This window comes from Equus przewalskii, chromosome 13 (assembly GCF_037783145.1).
Source record: "Equus przewalskii isolate Varuska chromosome 13, EquPr2, whole genome shotgun sequence".
NCBI lineage: Eukaryota > Metazoa > Chordata > Mammalia > Perissodactyla > Equidae > Equus > Equus przewalskii.
In genome coordinates this window covers 73,103,183-73,124,064 of record NC_091843.1, presented here as the reverse complement: position 1 = coordinate 73,124,064, position 20,882 = coordinate 73,103,183, and the positions used below count along the sequence as shown (strand labels likewise).

Genomic DNA, 20,882 nt, shown 5'->3' with positions numbered 1-20,882 from the left:
ATCAGAGTTATTAAGCAAGTCTTGCTTCTTAAATCATTCTTGAAACTTTGTAAAAGAGTATCCGCAAAAATAATATTGTTCTTTTCTAGGATAGATCACCAAATCACAAATATACTGTAATATTTGTATTAACATTATATCATCATTTTCTTCAAATAACAAAACGTACAAGCTATAGTATATGTTGTACATCTTAAACTTACACAATGTTATATGTCAATTATATCTTAATAAAACTGGAAACAAAAAAACTAGTACACATACAGGCCTGCTTAAGATATATTGATAGATCACAAAATTGGAATTATAAGCAAAAAGTTTCTAATTGGCATTATGTAGTCTTCAAATGAGAAGAGTGTGAGATAGTTTAGAGAAAAGTCAAACAATGGCTATACTAAAGTAGAGTTAGCATACAGAGGATTCAGAGCAGTGTTTTTAATGGAATGTGCTTTTTCCTTCCTGCACTCTTAGGCAGTAGAACACAGTCATAGAGCAAGGGTTCTGGAGTCAGACAGACCTGAGTTCGAATCCTGGCTTCACTGTGTAACCTTGAGTAAATTACTTTATGTACCTCTGCCTTAGTTTCCTCACTATATAATAGAGATAATAAATAATGGTACCTATCTTCTTAAGTGGTTAGAAGGATTAAATAAGATAATGCACATCAATGTCTGACCCAATAAATGTTAGCTATTGTTACTTAAGGAATATCTTTTCCATAGTTTCAGTCAAAATATTGAAGACTTGGAGAACATAAAGATATAGATATAAATAAAGATAATATACAACTCATTCAAGCCAATCTACATTTTATTCAAATAGGAAAATAAATTGTTACAATTTTTTATGGATAAATATTAATAAATTATTATTGTTATTTTGCTCATTTACAACTGTATTTCCTTAATAAATAAAATTTGGTCTCTGGGTCAAATATTATTGGAAAATATGGTTGATCCACTAAAAGTTAGTTCAGCAGTTCTCCTACAGCATTAGCAGCAGTTACCCTTTTAATTTTCTTCCCCTCACTGTCTGGCTTAGAACCTTAAACATGGGTGCTGCCAAATGCCTTGCTTATGGTAGGTGAGCTGAACTGAATTGATATTCAGGCAGCCCACTTGAACAGTGCTGTTTGAAATTTCTTTTACAAGTGACAAAGCATTTAATTCTATCCTTTGAGACAAGGTCAAATAGCATGATGGTTGAGAACATAGGTCTTGGAGACATAAAGACCTACATATGAATCCTGACTCTGTACAACACGATCCAGGGCAAGTTAATCCTTCTAAGCTTCTTTCCTCGTTAATGAAATTGGAATAATAAGGAATGGGATGTACTTAGCACAGTGCCTGACATATAGAAAGCATTCATTTATCAAGTGATTTAAACCAACATTCAGATATAGGAGCTTGAGAAAGATCAGTGCACTGAGACTTGTGGAAAATGTTTTAAATTTTGGTGTTAAAACCGATACGCATAGTTTTCTTTCACGAATGGGAAAACACCTCAATATCAGCCCTAAAGACTCCATAGCAACTTACACATATTTTCAACCATATGGATCTTTTCTTCTGTTATAAACTATATTTAGCACATATAAAACTTTCATATTGAAAACACTTTACAAGTAAGCAGGAATTTTTTTAGAGAATATAAAAATTTTAGAAAATAAGTACACTCATGTAATGCATTTAAAATTTATGTGTTAAACAATGAAAGTGAAAAATCTATATGCTTTGAGTAGGACTGTAATGTTCCTAAATTAACTGACTTTCTATTCTGCCATAACCTAAACTTGGCTGATGCATCTCTGTTCTGTGATGTGATCCAGCTTCCGGGTGAAAATAAAAATTTTAAGAGAAAAAATTAAGTTATTTGAAAATTCACATATCAGAGTAATTTGGTACTCTGGCATTTCATTAAGGAAGGTAAGTCAAAATATAGTGAGCTACGGAAATTTTTATAAAGGGATCATAAATTCAAAGATAGCAGTTCAACAAATGATAATTTTCAAATACTTAAAAAATATAGTTAATGAACCTATTTAGATATATACCTCGGAGTTTTATGTAAAAGCATGACTAATCATAATTTTCAAAATAACAGTATTTTTTACTTTGATTTTTCTCCACTGGTGGGAAATTAAAATGACAACAGGGAAAAGTTTATTATATCACAATAGTTTCATTTTACTTTTTCATTTATATTTTGTATAAAATTAGGAATCTTCAAATCATCTTTTATTTTTATATAAATAATATTAGAGGAACTTTTAAAATTAGCTATATTAAAATGCTATGCCTCTGTAACCAATTATAAGATAGAATTTTATTATTAGTATTTCATAATAGCTCTTTATTGGAATTGGCTAAAATACTATAATTTTAAACTTCTAATTTTAGTTAATGTAAATTTCAACAATTTTTTTTACTTCATAATGCTTCGGCTTTGGAAGGTACAATGGGTTAAAAATTATATATATATATATATGAACATATATGTGCATATATGTCTGTATACATATATATGTATGTTTCACCCAATAATTTATGCTATCAAAAAAACCAAAACTCTTATTGGCAATATTTTTGACTTACATTTACAATATCTTTAATAAATTAAATAACAGGAAAGAAAACGCTTCTATTGCTATACTTACAGAAAAAGGAATGCATAAGAGAAATGTATACTGCAAAATTTCACATCTTTTCATTAATTAGGTTTAACCAAATAGAAAAATCTTAGAAAATTAAAGATATCAAAAGGCTTAAGTGAAACCAAACAGAAATTTTAAAATCACTAACCCAAAGCATGCACTGCTCCTCTATGCCTGCTGGAGCTCTTGCTTGTTTTAATCACACGGACAGCACTTTCTTTGAACTGCAGCTCACAAAAATTTGCAAGAAATTTTGCCATTTCTTCTGTAACAGTATCCAGGTAAGTTTCTTTAATGAATTTCACTGTTGAGGATGAAGCTAAAATTCCACACAGTGTGTTAAAATCCTCTCTTATCATTGAGTATAACTTAAGCATTGTACTTTGGTGTCCACGAACCATTATGTCTAAATTTGATTCTCTGCTGTAAGAAGGAAAGCAGTTCTGTAGAAGTTTAGCTAACAGTTTATTCTGTATGTTTTGGTACTTGATTATAACTTCTGATTCTGGATAAAGAAACAAGAGTTGTTGTATGCACTGATTTTTCAACAAAATTTTTTGCTGTACATTGTTTATTTCATTATGGCTTTGTAATTGGCTCACTAAGAAGCGTCGAAGATGTAGGCTTATATCATCCCATATAGACTTCACATCCATAGAAGAATGATCTTCAACAGAATGAAGAGAAGTCCTAGACAGGAAATGGAAAGATGTTCCACTTAGAGCAGATGGGAATGAAACGCTGCTCTGGCAGGAGAGGTCCCAAAGTAAATCCAATATCATTTCTTCTTGATTTTGTTCATTCTTCAACAAATCTTGCTAGTAAAAGTAAATTATAATGTTAGAAATATGATTAACTGTAAGAGTAACAGGAAAAAATGATTTCTACAGTTGTACACAATTTTATAATAATTCATTTCAATTTAAATTCATTTAAATTTAAATTTTTATAATAATTCATTTAAAATCAATACTCAGATGCTCGTCAAGATTTTTGTTTTTCGCATTTGAAATTTAATCAATTCAGACATTTTAGAATGTTAGCTTTATGGTCTGTTAAATTGTATAAAGCCCAGGTGATGAACCATATTTTCAAATAGATTTCCAGACATACAGTTTTTAGCCCTCATTGTTAGCCACCCCCAATATAAGCTGAGCTGTATGAAAGCTACAGCTTAAAAACTCTAAATAAAAATCTATAGTAAAACATTGATTGAAATATATTCCTAAGACAAAATAAATTCAAGATCATGCCCCTAATTAATTTTTGGTAGATAATCTTCATGCCTGAATGAGTATACTTATTATTATAGAACCCCAAATGAACATACAGAATGGAGACTTTTAAATATAGTATGTGCCTAGGGGTTACTAATAGCTGCCATCCTGAGAAACAAAATTTAATACATTTAAAGACTGTAACTTTCATTTAAATTCCTTTTTTGAGAGCCATGTTAAGAATGATTTTACTTTGGACATTAATCTGAAAATATTTCAGTTTTCTCCAAAGAAATAACTAACACAAAATGGGAAAAAAATACTCTCAGACTCATTCCCCAAAAGATCATATGAAATTATTCCTTTATACTTTCTGTGTTAACTGACAGAAAACAATGATAGGTATAATTAAGAATAGCATAGGGACAAAAGAATTACTTTCTTTTTGGACTTTGAATTACATGCACACATTCTCCTTACATGCTGACTTTCCTAATTATGTCTATTTCAGCTAATATTGAAATTAGTTTATATTCTTTAAGTAGCAACAAGCTGATTATAAGAAAAATGAAAGCAAGATTCAAGTGCCATAAAATCAGGCTGGCTTTGAAATTTCTTATTGACAAAGATACCACAGGTTTTGTGATTCAGAATTAGGAACAACTCCTAGACAAACTCCAAAAATTTGCTCTCAGTCATTCTAAGCATTGGAATGTCTAATTTAATTTTCTACCTGTAATAAATAATTATCCAATATCTCTACAGTGTTTTATTATATACAAACACTTTTCCATACAATCTTTGGTGTATTCATAATGAAAAGTCGGAGACACAAATATTTAGAAACCCAGTCTACAGATAAGCACACTAAAATGCAGCATGTTTATTTTCCAAACGTCGCACACAATAAAGCACAGAACTAAGAATGGATCCCTGGCTTCATTCTCCTTGTCTGTGTTCTTTCTACTACACTCTAGAGAGCCACAAAGTACACTGACCGTTCTGAAGCTTCTCTCTCTCTATTCTCCCTGTATTTAGTTCTTTGGATACTTCTGGAGAAGAAATGTCCTTAGATAGAGTCCAGGACATCAGCATTATAATAAATTCTATAAAGCAAATGAGTCGTATTGGTGCCTCAACCCTGGGTCGGTCAATAACTGCAAATATTTGATCAAGCAAAGAATAATAGATTACAGAGGTTTAAAACATATGCTTAGTATGACTGCTTAAATTGTGAAAATAACTTCAGTATAATTGCCATAATGAGGCCCTCTATTTCTTATTTAAATAGCTAGAAAATTAATACATAAAAAGTTTTCTATGGAAAAAAACAGATGTATGAAAAATGCTGTCAAGATTGACACTTTTAGCATGTAAAAACTTCATAATAAGGTTATTTTAATCTGGATCTGTTTTAATAATGTGGTTCTTTCCTCAAAATAACATGATCAATTATGTAAAAAAACCTAGTTCTGGAACAAGTCTATCAGTCTAATGAATTTGAGCAAAACTAAGGCAGCCTTTGCCCTGCAGTGAATAGAGGATGACTTATGTGTGACAGATTAAAAGATAATTAAAAGCTTTTGCTTTTAATTAAATGAGAAAGCATTATTACATTAATATTAATGAAATTCAATACACATGGCTCTTAATAGAAATTAAAGGAATAACTATATCCATATTTATTCTTCAAGGCTCCACCTTCAAGAGATAATGGGTGAGAGGATTTTCTTAAAAGAATAAGGCTTCAGGGCACATAGTCTTCCTTTCTCTTCCTTTTATTACTTTGTAAACATTAAAGAGACATCTGCAATAATAACAGCCAAAAACTACTTTCATCTGATTCTGTCATCCTAAGCCATCTACAACCTCAAGATATTTTCCACATCTGCCTTAGTCAATGTTTGATGTTTAGACAAAAACAGTGCCTTTTTTCCCCTAAATTAAATTAAAACCATAGCTACAGAAATACTGCTTTCTAACAACTGTGCTATTTCTCTGGGAAACTGTTTTTGCAAGTTAGCCACCATTGCATATGTAGGTGTAATAAAATAACTTTTGATTGAAGGCTACAAAAACTTCTCTAGCATAGAGGGTAGTCAGTATCAAGGAATGACCAATGTAATAATTCTCCATCAATTAACAGAGGTCTTGTACAAATTGCTGCCTTGACTGAAAAGAACTGGGTATACCTGCAGGTTGAGGATGAAGGGAATGATAGACAAGGCTACTTAATAGATAGAATTGATGGAGATCTTATTATGTTTAATAGTGAAGCACAGAGAAAATAAGTAGTTATGAAAGGACACAAAAGGTAACAAATAGGAACTTTTCTGGTAGATAATTGTGGTTACGTATCAACATACTTTGTGGGTTGATATAGTATACACCATACCACAAATCACTCAGGAATTATAACGTTTAATCTTTATATAAAATTTCATTTTATTGATAAAAATCATAGTAAAAAATAAAAACAAATAGCTCACTGGATTCCACTGGGGTTAGAGAAACAAAACAAAACACAGGTCTTGACTCCAAGATATGGCAGGCTAATATGGTCACTAAAATAAATACATACATAGAGAAATTGAATGAATTGTATTCCCTGTTCACCCACCCCACTTCACCATAAAGCAAAGATTCTTTTATTACCAATGTTTTGAGGAATTTTATCAAATCTCCATGGGGAATGGAAGGTGACTTGAAAGAATTATAATTATAGCTATTTAGCCATTCAAAACAGTCAGTTGTTGTTTGCAGCTGCACATCTGGGCATTGTTTGTTAACTTCGGACTGTATTTCTTTAATGCAATGTTCTATGCTATAAAAAAGAAAGGAAAAAGTTATTTTGGCAAGAAGTAGTTAATGGTTCCATCTCATAATATCACAGGCCCTGAATGTATTGGGTACCTGGTTGCATACAATCTATAAAATTATAAAACATTCAAAAATTGTAAAAAATTCATATGATGTGAAAATAATAACAAAGATTATATATCTTCATTCATAACTGAAAGTTCAAATTTTCTGGAAGTTTCATTTCAATTGCTATAGAGGACATATAAAATATCTAGCTACTCAGAGATGAATTAGAAATTCTTTTGTGTTAAAAATTAAGCACAGGGGCTGGCCCCGTGGCTGAGTGGTTAAGTCAGTGCGCTCTGCTGCAGGCAGCCCAGTGTTTCGTTGGTTCGAATCCTGGGCGCGGACATGGCACTGCTCATCAAGCCACGCTGAGGCGGCATCCCACATGCCACAACTAGAAGGACCCACAACTAAGAATATACAACTATGTACCGGGGGGCTTTGGGGAGAGAAAGGAAAAAAATAAAATCTTTAAAAAAAAAAATTAAGCACAAATGCAATGAAATAATGGTCCTCTTGATAGACAGTGGATAGAAGGCAGAGATTAAATACTCTTGATGAATGAAGATCAGAAACATACATTATCTGATAATAGGTAAATGACTATATAAAATTATGGAAAACTTCAATTAATAGAATATTAAGAAGTCACAATGCAGATACAGAGTCTGTAATTTTAAAAGTTATAAAACAGACATGCTGTATATACACCGTTACTACAGCTAAGTATCTTTTCCTGCCATCAAACTCCACTCTAAAAAATGCAAACATACTAAAAATTGTATATAAAAAAAAAGACTGGAAGGAAATGAAACAAAAGGTTAACAGCAATAATCGTTGGGTGATGAAATTTGGTGCTTTTAATTTTACTTTTCTATATTTTCTAAATTTTTAGAAGGCATAAATGAAACTCTTCATTTACCAAAAAAAATTGAATAGATATACAAAGAACAGAGAAAACATGCCCAACTGAATCTTCCAATATATATCTGTTTTAAAAATTCTATTCAAAGTATCCTTAGCTCTGAAACTAAAAAAGATACACCATGTTATTTTAATTTTCATATAAAAATCTATGCATTCGTGATTATAAATACTTGTAGGGCAAACTGGTGACCTTAAGCAGAATGTCATCGGCAGAGCCAAATGGATATGACATATTACTACCACCTGATGGCAGCATATCTAAACTGCAAGAAAGCTTATTAAACAAAATTCTTTTGAAGCTGAATCTCCTCACCATAATTGACAGCTATGCATTTGCCTCAATAGTATTAAGAAAGATCTGTTATTAAAAAGGTTACTACTATTTTGAAAATATCATTGCTATTAATTATATATTCCACATGATAGAACCATGTAGACCTTAGAAACCAAGCTCTGATTATTAAAATTGATGTCATGTGAAAGACTGTTCAAATTTCATCAGGTGCAGTTGTCTATAAAACATACACTGTAAAACTTGAAGGAAGGCTTTTCAGGAGAATTCTGAGCATTGCTGAATTCAAATTGAATTACCCTGAAACAAATACATTCTGAGAATCAAAGAGCCTTTTCATGAAAACAAAGAACTTACAAGAAAAACAATACCTCCTTAGGCCACAGGCCACTCAATTTCCTGATGGACAGTCTTATTCAGGAATACCAGTTTTAAGTCTGACATGAGAGGGGCATATATTTTCTTAACTGACGTAAGCACTTCTACGGACTGAGAAACATGATGCCCTAAGCATACACCTTGACTCTAGGGACTCTTTATCAAAGGTTTTTATTATAGCATCCTCATGTGTCTCATTCAGTGAAATTAATAGATTACAGCAATGTGAATTGGAAAGGCTCAGCGGCTAGTCTACCTAAATCTGTTTCAATCAGGACTCAGCTTTTAGGCTAATCTCTAACATCTGAATCTGGATAAAGGCCAATAACTGCAACTTATAAGTAGGGGAAAGCCTTCAGAGGGCTAGGTATTTTAGTAATTTGTCCAAACACTGATAAAGGGATTGAGCAGTTGCATTTCAGAGGCCCTCCCTCATTGATACAAACTCAGACAATTGAGCTCGCTTTTAAAACCATTTTGTCACAAAATTTAAAGGTCAGAACTCGTTATCTGCACCTGATTTTGTTTTTAGTTGGCTAAATATCTTGTCATTCTGCCATTCATCACTGTCTATACATTTTGCTTTAAAAGTACAATCATTTGAAGTCTAGAGATTTATTGCCTGTTATATAAAAGAAATCTTTTCAAAATTTAAGATGAATGTCAGTTCGGTACGTAATTTGACAATTTATCTTCTTTCATTGAGGTCAAAATTAAACTCAAAATGAATTTTCAATATCTAAAAGGTAACATATTATTTTTGTGTATGTGTAGTAATATTGCTGATGGGAATAGTAATCTTGTGTGGGAGGAGGTCTATATATCCTTAGACTTAGATGATGCAAGATCTCAGTCTAGGTTTTTTGAAATAACATGGTACTTGTCTTTATCTTGGCTTATGTGTTTTCTGTTTAACTATAAGTTGCTTCAAATTTTCTTTAGAAGCAAGGTCAGTCATGAAAAAATAACCAAGTAATTCAGCAAACAGAAATCCAACTAGCACATTTATTGCTAGATCCCAAACATTAGGCCAAAAGTGTAAATAGTCTAAAAACAGAAGTAGAATCTCTTCCTAAATAGTTTAAATTCTCAAATTTATACCATTAGTAGGCTTAGCAAGGACTTTTGAAAGCATCTCCTTAACTTTATCGGTAATATTAAAACCACTGAAAACACCCTAAATGTTCATCAACAGGAAACTGATTAAAAAATTATATTCATTCAGTGGAATAGAGGCATGAAAACAAATAAAGTACAAATACAGCTATCAACAAGGATGAATCTAACAAATATACCGTTGCGGGGAAAAAAGGTACAAATGAATATACACAGGATGGCACTATCCACATAATAGTATGAAAACATGGCATACGACGCTGCATATCGTTCAGGATTACAAGCACAGGTAGTCAAAGCGTAGGGAAACGTGCTGGAATGATCAACGTCACCAGATCCAGGCTGGGGATGGAAGTGGGATGAGACTGGGGAGAAGTACACTGTGAGCTTTAGCAGTACCGGTAATGTTTTATTCCTTATACTGGATGGTGTGTATGAAGGTTTATCAGAGTACTCTTTTTTTTTTTTTTTAAAGATTTTTATTTTTTCCTTTTTCTCCCCAAAGCCCCCCAGTACATAGCTGTGCATTCTCCGTTGTGGGTTCTTCTAGCTGTGGCATGTGGGACGCTGCCTCAGCGTGGTCTGATGAGCAGGGCCATGTCCGCGCCCAGGACTCGAACCAACGAAACACTGGGCCGCCTGCAGCGGAGCGCGCGAACTTAACCACTCGGCCACGGGGCCAGCCCCTATCAGAGTACTCTTTATGTCTTTTCGTATGTCTCAACATTTCTTAATAAATCTGAACTCCAATGTGCTTTAATTATAATGACTGAATTATCCAAGTTAATGATGTGTGCAAGTGGATGCATTACTGAGAAGCTGTGTGTAAATCAATTTATAAACCATTTATAAAATGCATATGCAGTATGCTTTTTTAAAGGATATATGTGGTAATTTTCTCATTCAGCATTCACTCCTAGATTCCTTGAGTGTAAAAACTACTTACTGGAAGAAGGCATATTTGATAACTGAATGCTGAATATGTGGAAGGCACTGTAATATATGCTAGGGATCCAAACATGAATAAGAGATGGTCCCATCCATAAAGGAATTCTGTCTAGTGAGAGAGATAGACCTGTAAATAAATAACTACAATACGGTAAGACTTGATAAGAGGTGTATACAACATACTAAGGGAGTACACAGGAGGGGGCCACTAAATGTGCCTCGTAGAAAAGGAGATTATAAATGAGGATATTGATGGTTTAAGAAAATTAATGGAATCATTTTACTTAAAATAACCCTGACACCTGACCCCAGAGAATTCAGTGCTGATTATCTAATCTCGCTGCTACATCACTTTAAAACTATATTTATCCAGATAATAAAAAAAAAATTATTTTTATGGTTGCAACTACACTTATGCATGTAGGTATATGTATATACGCACTCTCTTACTTCCAAAAGGATTGAGATGTCCTACAATTAAACAGACGGCATTAAATAACAATAACACAAGAACCTATTAGTACCAGGTTGGTGACATTTAGGATAGGGAGAAGAACTGAGAAAAAAGGAAGCGAATAAATATGACATAAAATCTTGAAACTTAAGCCTATTCTAGAAGCTCTTTCAAGATTTAAAACACATAGTCTATTATTCAGCCACAAAATAGTTCAAAGGAAAATCAAAAGTTAGGTTTCACTGGTAACATTTATGAGAATTTTTTTGATGTAAAGTTTGTAGGAAACATACACGTGTGCTTTCATATAAGGTTATGATTTTTACTTTTACCTTTTAAAAATGAGAGTACAGGTTTCATGGCAGAGACGAAAGACTACTTTTACAGTATGAAAAATCTCAATATTAAAAAATGTTTTTTAAAGCTTTTACATTTTTGATGTTCTTGCTTATACTTCTTACCCATAACATAAGTTCAGTCTAAGGAAAAGTCTTTTCGATTCTTTCATATGTGTTTAAAAACACAAATAGTTGTGAGGTAATTAGAATTTTCTGTTTTTTTGACAAGCCCAGTTTAACTAGATTGCTAAAACTCCTTGGAATTACCAGGGAATTAATAGGGAAGAGGGTGGATGTATAAAAATTGGTGTGTAATTAAACTATAAGTCAGTCATGAAATAAAAACTAATTTTCCTGAGACAAAGATATTTCTGGATAATATTTTTTAAAAGGTTGAGAAAAGGATTCATCAAACAACTACTTCAGTGGCTAAAAGGTGGAATAAGATATTAAACATTTATGCTGAACTGTTTTTGATTTCAGAGAGGTTTTGGTTATTTCAAAATGTTTTCAAGGAAAACATATCCTTGACACCAAATTCTGTTAACACAATCTCTTTAAATCTTTTTCGAATGTATCCTCCCCTTTCTATTCCTATTGTGAGTGAAAGACTAGGCTCAGGTTGTCATCAGCTCTCACCTGGACTATATTAATAGCCTCCTAAGATCCCCATCAACTGTTAACTCACCTTTTGCTCAGAGCTATTCAATGAAGAACGCAATATGAAAGAAACTTCAGAGTTAGCACTCTCTGTTCTGTGTTGCTTTATACCACCAATCCTCACCCCAAAAGTTGAGAGACTCTTGAATGGTTCAGATGGCTTCAAGAAACTTCAGACCTAGTGTAGGGCTGTACCAACCTAAAAAGTCTAAAGCACTTTCAAAAGAGTCAACCAATTGTGAAATGCTCCCCAAACTTCCAGTCAATGGCAGGGTAGCCCTGGAAGTACCAGAATGCGCTGGGATCGACCAGAGTCAGTCCAGCATTATATCCCAAGACATCGTTAAACCTTTTCTTCTCCTTCTTTAGTTTATATCTGACTTGGGATCACTTTTCATAGACTATAGTGATGGGAACTAGACTGAAGTGGCACAGGGTTACGTAACAATATAAAAAGAATTTTCCAGAAATGTTCTATAGGGACGAAAGGATATGGCAATGACAAGCAAGAATAAGTTAATGTGCTTTCTTTTTTATCTATGGAGGCTTGTCCAGTAATTTCAGCACAATACTAAAGTCAGAATGTAGTCTACTCCAATGAAACCATGCAAACTGAAATAAAGAGGAGAAAAAGTGGGGAATCTGCACTAGCATTTACTCTGGGCCGATTCCCTTGATTCTCTTCCTGAGAAAGAGATAGGCAGAGAAGAGAAAGGGAGAACATGTGTAACAAGGAGAATCAGAAGAGATCTGGGAATCATCTAGTCTACATCTTTATCTCCATTGCCCAAATAAATTCAATCACTAAGCCAGACAATACATTTGACTAGAAGTTACAAACTGAGGGTTTTGATAACACCTATGGTCACGCTGTGAGGAGGTAGGACATACAGCATGCATTCTCACATACTGCCTAAGGGAGAGAAGACAGTTGTAGCACTTCTGAAGGACAATTTTGTGACAGCTAACTGTACAACTTCTAAGAGATTATCGCATAGACAAACTCTCATAAGGAAGGACACACATGCATGTGTATATGCAGTAATGGCAGAAAGACTGTAAATGCTCAACAAGAGGGAAGTGGCTTAATAAACTGTTGTACACCCATACAAGTAAAAATTAAAAGAATAAAGTAGAATCATATGGAGAGATTTTTAAAATATATATTAAGTGAGAAAAATCTAATTGCAGTACATATATATAATTCCCATCTGTGTAAAAAAGGAAATGTATTTTTGGGTGCATGCAAACATATGTAGAGAATATTTCTGGATAGTTATACAGTAATTTATCAACATAGGTTCCCTCTGAAGAACAAGATTGGCAGGGTCAGAGAGGTAGGGAAACTTTTCCTCATCTCTGCCCTTCTGTGCTCGACTTTTCCTTATATCTGCCTTTCTCTACTGTCTGAAATTTTCCATGAGTATCTCTTACTTTTAAAATGTAAAAGTACTTAATGAAAAAGAAAACTAGAATTTGATGACAGCTTCCTCTATCACATTCTACTCATCTGACTTCACACTACTTTAAAATAAAGCAAACACAATAGACTCCCACCAAACATGCCTAACACACATTTATCTTCTAGCCTAATTTGTGCCAGGACTGTTTTTGGCAGTGGGAATACAGTGATGTACACTTAAAATCTTTACGGTAGAAATGAAGGAAGTAATAGTACCAGCTTCCAGCCCCCCAACTCAGCTCCTATCCCAGGTCTCATAGAGGGATATTCTGAGTCATGACAGTCTAGAATTAGGATTGTGATTTGCAATGGACGTGGTGTTAGTGACCCTTTTTAGACAAGGTGTTGACTCTGCTGAATCCCTGACAAGGCTCTTTTCCAGGGAAAGCTGGTGAGGTTGCTTAGATCTGAAGGTGTCAATCATCTAACAGGAAAGATGAGCCACAACAGCAGTCACATCTTGTGACCAGGGCTCAGTCCCCTTTTAGTATTCCCTGTTCCTACCCTCACGGCTGTGCCAGGTCTTCACCAGGAACCTTAGGTTGTTACCTTACGAGTGAGGAATTACTTCTCATTGGCCCATTAACTATGATCTTCAATGGGAAACAGTGGCCTTACTATTGTTGGTTCAATCTCCTTATCAAGTCTGAATTTTCAGTATAATATTATTCAAACTTTTGGTATCATAACAGTTTATAAGCAGGCAGACACTTGCTTCCCTTTCCTTATTTCCCACGGAAAGATAATTATAATAATACTCTTTAGGAATATCCTCAAACAATAATTCTTTATTATCTTATGCATATTTAGCCAAGAGTAGGTGAAGCTAACACACATAAAAATAAAAGTTATACTTTAAAAAAAGTCTAACACTTAAAATGTATTACTTGAAAGAATCTCTTAACAAACCTCTGGATCTCACATTTTACCCTACTTACCCCAGCTCCTAAAGCAGAGGTGTAAGGGAAGCATTGAGGGCACAGAATGTAGGATGATGGGAAGAGGAGTAAGGAGCACCACAGACATTCCAATAACGGAGCTACTAGTGACAGAAAATGACGAGGAGAAAGTGGTTCAATAGGCCACGTGAGACAGAGTGGCTCGTTCACCCCCACTTCTAGTTGCATGCATCACTGAACTTCCGGTTGAGAGCTTCACTGGGAAGATGGGAAAAGTTTAAAAATCAGGAAATACGAAGGGGTCAGGGAAAGTTTAGGCTACTGAGCTGATGAGCCCAGGATGCTGTCTGCCTGGGAGGCACTTTTAATTCTGGAGGATCTAAGTACTAAAAAGGGCCCTGACAGAAAAAACTGGAAAGTGGCTGTTTAGTCTTACTCTGGGTTCAAGGACAGATGGGGAAGCCTTTCAGGCTTTTTTCCATCTGGCCTGGTCTTGTTCAGTAAAATAGCAGAAGAGTTAGAGATTCTGACAGACAGGGAGTACAGAAGAATAGAGAAATGCAAAAGAGAAGTACAAACACAGGAAGTTGAAAGAGTAAATATTAATTTTCATCCTCTTGTCATTATTAAATAGGTGCCAAAATACTACCAGAAATAACAATATTTCTGGTATATTATCTGGAATAATAACAGTCTCTGAAATGACTAATTTTAATTTTATATAATTTGCTAAGGCCATAAAATATATTAATGTGTGTGTGTGTCCAGATTTGTGGTTCAGCCAGGGGAAGTTCAATGTTGATAGCTTATTTGAAGATTTCTTTTGGTTACTTCTTCCAGACCTTTAGGTCATGTGGAAAATTCTAAAGAAAATTCTCTTATATAAATTCAAAAAATTTAAGCGTTATGTGAAAAATAAGTGTAATCTATGGAATATGTATCCTCCATGAATAAACACAGTTAAATTTATAGGAGCCATGCATCCATTATTTTGTCACAATATAAAGTTAATACTCCCCCCCACCCTCCCACATCTCCTGGATTAAGAAAAATGATATTATCCACGGTAGCATTTCTTGTTCTTTCTTTAGGTGAAAAAAACAAATTAGTAATCCTGCACCAGTACCAGCAAAACTTACATCCTGAGGTACACACAAAGATTGTCTATAATTGGAAAACAGAAAGGTAAAATAAACTGTTAATGATATAGTTATATATCCAACTGAAGATTAAGAGGAGAAAAATCATTCTATGTCATATTGTGAGCCCAAGAGAACTCCTATACCTAAATATCTTGTTAAACTAATAATAAGTTCCATTCAGTTCAAAAAATATTTCAGTGCTATGAGCAGTTTTCAGTTACTGAACTGTGTCCATAGGTACAACATTCATAGCATTCCTCCTTGGCAGGTTATTTACCCTCCTGTTACCAACTTTGATATGTGTTAAAAGTAAATGATTCACCATCACTGATTTCCACTGTCAGATCTACGAGTCACCTAGCTCTGACTTGAATGGAAATGAGAATGCAAAGTGAAAATGGTCTGAAAGAATGGCAGCCTCTCTTGAAGGGCAGATGAAGGTTCAGTGACCTCTGGGCACTCTGGTCCATTGTGGTGAATCACCGCTTTGGGGAAGCAAAAGACCTTGTGGCTCATAAACCCTGATGATATTAACAAGAGGAAAGGAATTCACACTTAGACATCAGGGTCACCGCTAGAAATACAACTTTAAAAATTCAAGGGTAGGGAAAAATACTATATTTAAAAATGAATTACTAATATTCTTTTCTTTTAAAAGTATTGGGAAAGCCCATATCATACAGATGTTCATTACTTATTCAATGTACACCACTGAGAGATAAATAGAACTGTTAGAATACAAAAATGCCAAGGGTAATTCAACGACTGCAGTGTAAGTGTGGCATAACTGATTTGTCATGACATACAATTTTCTAAAAGCTATTTTGTTAGAAGGCAATAAATGAGTGCATAAATGATTTATACTCTTCTGAACTATGGTTATTATTCAGTACTTTATTTTTAAAAATATATACACCCTATACTATTATGTTTATTCTCTAGAGTATAATAAAAACGTAATTGAATTTGATGAAAAATAGACTTGATTCTAAATGTAGCATACGGCACACACAGCTACTCCCTTATTTTATCCCTTGTGAAGATCAATGGTCACTTGAGGTGATTCTGCTCTATGTTCGTTTTAATATATGGGTAAAAAAATATTTTTAATTTAAAAACTATACCCTTATATTCCATGTCATTGTTTTTAATACTAACATATGAGTTTTTACCTAAATAATTTATGAATGCAAAATACAATATTTTAATCACTGTTTTATTTCTAAGTATGATTTCCTATTGACTAGGCAGGGCAAGAAATTAACTACAGATGGTTTAGCAAATAAAAATGAAGCAATCTAGGAGCTGGCCTGGTGGCACAGTGGTTAAGTTTGCATACTCCACTTTGGCGGTCCGGGGTTCGCAGGTTTGGATCTAGGCACGGACCTACACCCCACTCATCAGGTGTTTCATACACAAAATAGAGGAAGATTGGCACAGATGTTAGCTCAGGGACAATCTTCCTCACAAAAAAAATAAACAAAATAAGTAAATAAAATAAAACAGTCTATAACAAAAGCATCAGAGTTCAGTGATTTGTTTTGCTTTGATGGAGCCTAAATGCCATTATGAATAAAGGTTACCTTTTTAAAAATATTTAAAATTTGCTTTTAATATAATCATCTCTGGAATTTACATAAATGACTTGTTAATCTATTTATGCTAAGATTATTTTTATTTATAAGTTCCTTTGGGTTAGAAACTGTGTCATGCAATATATAATGTATAATATATAAATTACATAAATACATAATTACACTAGTTAAATACAGTTATTTTATATTTATATACAATAGCAATTATACACTCTCTACAGTATGGTTAAGTCATAGATATGCTATCTTTTAAAATATATATATATATAGTACGGGCAAAGAAATATTAAAAATAAGAGGTTTAATTCTCTCTGTTGAAAATAAGAGAAAAGATTTCCCTCCCTTCCTTTTTCTTAAAGCATTTACCTTAGAAACTTGTAATTACAAGGACTTTTTTGTCTCTTTGAAATGTATGCCTTGGAAGACTAGACAGGCCTTTTGTCAGCATTCTCAGCCAGGACTATCTTTCTCAGGAAACTGGGAGCCATCTTTGCAAAATGCAAACAAGGGAGATAGCTCTCCCATCCCCAAGTCCCTGTGGGAGAGTAGCAGCTCACCTTCAGTGGGTGTTTTGTTCCAATTTGCAAAACTACCTCCTGTCATAAAGATATGAGAAGTTTGTTTCTCCTCAGGAAAAGGCCAATTAGCTAAGATAGGTGTTCTTTAACGATGGTAAGTTAGGATGAAATCCTCTATTTGAAGACTAATTATTCTTTATCTCGAAAACATGTATGTAATGGGTTATACCTACTAGGCTACATAAAGGGGAGTGATTCCTTTCTGTCTTTGCAATCTGAGCGGATTGCCTGTGGTGTGCCTTGCATTCTGGTTTAATGCTTGTTGAATAATAAAAGTGTTTTCTTTCTCTTCTATCTTTGTAGGGAGGATTTCTGGGATGGGAGATTTTTGTTTTTAATTGTAATTCCCCAACAACATGCTATCTTTTGAATTTAAGTTATTTACGCCTATTGTTATGATGATTAAAAATTAACTGTATTCTCAAACAAAACATGAGGGAAAAAATCGTAGGAACATTTCACTTGGTTTAGCTTCTTTGACAATTCAATATAACTGTACTTTAAATTTTAAAAAAGGAAATACTATGTATCATTCTACAATAGAAATATTTACTGTGGTTTACATATTTGTAACCCACATGAGGTGAATTATTAGAACCTTTGATCAAAAGGATTCAAATAAGTGATCTGACACTAGGGCCCACAAATACACAGTCCTTGCTATCACAGAACATGTATTAGTGGGAAAGTTCTTAGTTGTCCTTCTGTGTTTGGTAACACTAACTTTTGGAGTAGGTGATGAAGACTAATCTGGCAGTGCCACTCTCTATGGAGTCCCCAGCCTCCCGAGTAAATGAGAAGGAGACTAAAATGACAAACATTACATAAAAATAATTTATTTTTAAGGTTCTGTTTTCAGCAGCTCAAGTAATCCATGGCTTTATACTACCATTTTATTTTAATATCTTAATTTCAAATTTTTTATTTCTATGCTTATCTACCAAAGGAGAATGCTTAACTCTAAGTACATTAATGAAAAACCAGGCCATCAACATTGGCAAAATCTAAGAAATCTTTTAATAGCAATTCTATGAACTTTATCTATTTGAAGGCAGTGCCTATATTTTCTAGTCTTATTAAAACTACTAATCTGATAAGGGCAATCGTGTTAAATTTGAGGAGGGAGGGTCTAATCAATTTTTTTCAGGAAAGTTAATGATAATTAAAATAGAAAATTATCTAAGAGTAGTAAACACTAAAACTAGACTAAATAAAGTTCATGTAAATAAAACATGAAATCAGCTTGTTTTAAACAATTAGCAATATTTACCTTGCAGCATTTTGTTCTATCTTTTCATCAATGTCACTGAAGATCTGTTTAAACTCCAAGTCTTCAGGAAAGGAATTTAACAAACAATGTAGATCAAACGAATTTTGAGAATATTCATCTCCCCAATCCATTCTGAGAAACAAGAATGAAAAACATGTCAGTTCCCCCAAAATGAAGAAAAGAAAAATACCTCAGGTTGTAATATTGATAATTTCCATTCATAGACAAAATGAAATATAGCAGTAGGAGAACTAGGTAATATTAAGCTAGGTACAGTATTTGGTTATTTAAATTTCATGATGTGTGACCTAATTTTCACACTTCTCTGTGGTTTGAAAGCTGAATAAAACAGCACCCAGTAGAGAAGAAGTAAGCATCCTGCTGCTTCTCACTGTAACCCAGAGTGGCAGGAAATCACAAAGCCTCAAAAACCACTGTGACAAGGAGGGTTGCAGCAAGAATTCACACCTTCCCTCCAGTCTTGTCAACATACTGATGTGGAAATTGTAGGAAAAGCCTTTTTAAAGTCTCATACCCCCCCCCCCCACCCCAGCCCACACCCCGGCGCGATGCATACATGAAGAAGGCAAAATTTTCCTTGAGTTCCTCTAGGCTCCTGAGAACTGAAGTATTGATAACTCACTAAAACTTAAATATGCACTTTTTCTAGAGGTATATCCATTTTCCCACTAACAAAGCTTCAATCGTTCATTCCATAGGTATTTACTGAATGTTTGATATGTACAGGCACTGCTGTAGGAGTAAAAATAAATAAATCCAAAATACTTGAAAAACTGTCTAAAGTATTTTGTAGAGACCACAACATTAATGGACTTCTTCATCTTGAATTATTCAGATGTGCTAATTTATCATCCTATACTGAAACAACCAAAGATTTCTCATAGGTCCTATCCAAAACTTGAAAGACATAGTCTTGGGATAAAGCTTTTATTTTTCTTCAGAGATTTTATTTTAAAAGGAAAACACACAACTAAAACATTTTAACATAAAACTATACAGCATCACAAAGTTTGTCATTTGTAAACTCAAATTAATTCCAAACCAGAATAAACACGGATGGGCCATTTTAAAATACCAAAATCCACATAAATTTGGACTCTCCTCTTTCAAACTATCTTGCAATAAAAGGTATAATTTCTCATTTGAAAACTAAACTTTACCTATAACGTGCCGTAATAAAGATTAATTTGAAATCAGGCTAAAGAAAACAAAAACTATAAGCTAAACAGTAGAAAACTCTATGTCCATCAGAAGTTATACTTCTTTAGGACACCAAAACCTCAATATTTTCATATAATCTAAGAGTGTGACATCTTCATATTTCCCTAGCAGGTCAACTAGTTATAGCTATTATCAGAATAGCCATTTCTAAATCCAATGGAAAACATTACTGATAATGAATTCAGTTTATGTATTTCCATATTTTTGAATCATTTTGGTAGTGCAACTCTTCAAATGATGAGTCATTCAAAAATTGTTGCAAGAAAATAAAATTTGACTTTTGTAATGAAAAGATTTGATTGGCTGAGCATTCTTTTAGAGAACCCAAACTTAGTAAATTTGTTCGTAGCCAGCCTCTCTGTAATAAAACAAGTTATATACTACTACTATGTTTAGAGTTGTCCAGTTTGTCAATACTACAAAGCAGCATTAATTCAGACACCACAAATTCAAAACTTAAAAATTAGGTATAGAAATCAGCTTAAATATAACAGCAAAAAGACAATAACAGATTTGTTGCATATCTCTTGTTGTATATCTACTACGTAGAAGGTTCTTTACATACCTTATCATCCTCAATTCTCATAATAACTCTACAAAATATCTATTATCCTCACTTATAGAAGAGGAAACTTGGGCCCAAAGAGATTAACTAACATGCCCATGTTACACAGCCAACCAGTGTTAGAGGTAGGGTTTGAACCCAGATTTATTTGGTTCCAAACTTGAGGGTGCTGGTCTCTTGAGAAATGCATCACTTACTGCATACAAAACATTGTTTTGTGGAAACAGTATTAACCGAAATGTTAAAATGATTATCCCTGGATATTTAGACTATGG

At 33.6% G+C, this 20,882-nt stretch overlaps 1 protein-coding gene across 50 annotated transcripts in view; it reads right to left on the bottom strand.

The window, feature by feature from the left end:
* KIAA0825 (KIAA0825 ortholog) overlaps nucleotides 1–20,882 on the bottom strand; it is a 366,519-nt gene that overhangs the window by 298,354 nt on the left and 47,283 nt on the right. For 48 of the 50 annotated variants that reach the window (XR_011525681.1, XR_011525671.1, XR_011525683.1 and 45 more), the window contains 3 exons: nucleotides 18,801–18,932; nucleotides 6,529–6,697; nucleotides 2,805–3,474 (listed from right to left, as the gene is read on the bottom strand). Coding sequence is in view for 33 of the 50 variants with exons in the window: in XM_070571367.1 (XP_070427468.1) it covers nucleotides 2,805–3,474; nucleotides 6,529–6,697; nucleotides 18,801–18,932 (971 nt within the window). In the remaining 17 variants the exon portion in view is untranslated. The remainder of the gene's footprint in view (nucleotides 1–2,804; nucleotides 3,475–6,528; nucleotides 6,698–18,800; nucleotides 18,933–20,882) is intronic. The other 2 variants (XM_070571400.1, XM_070571401.1) reach the window with 1 other exon arrangement.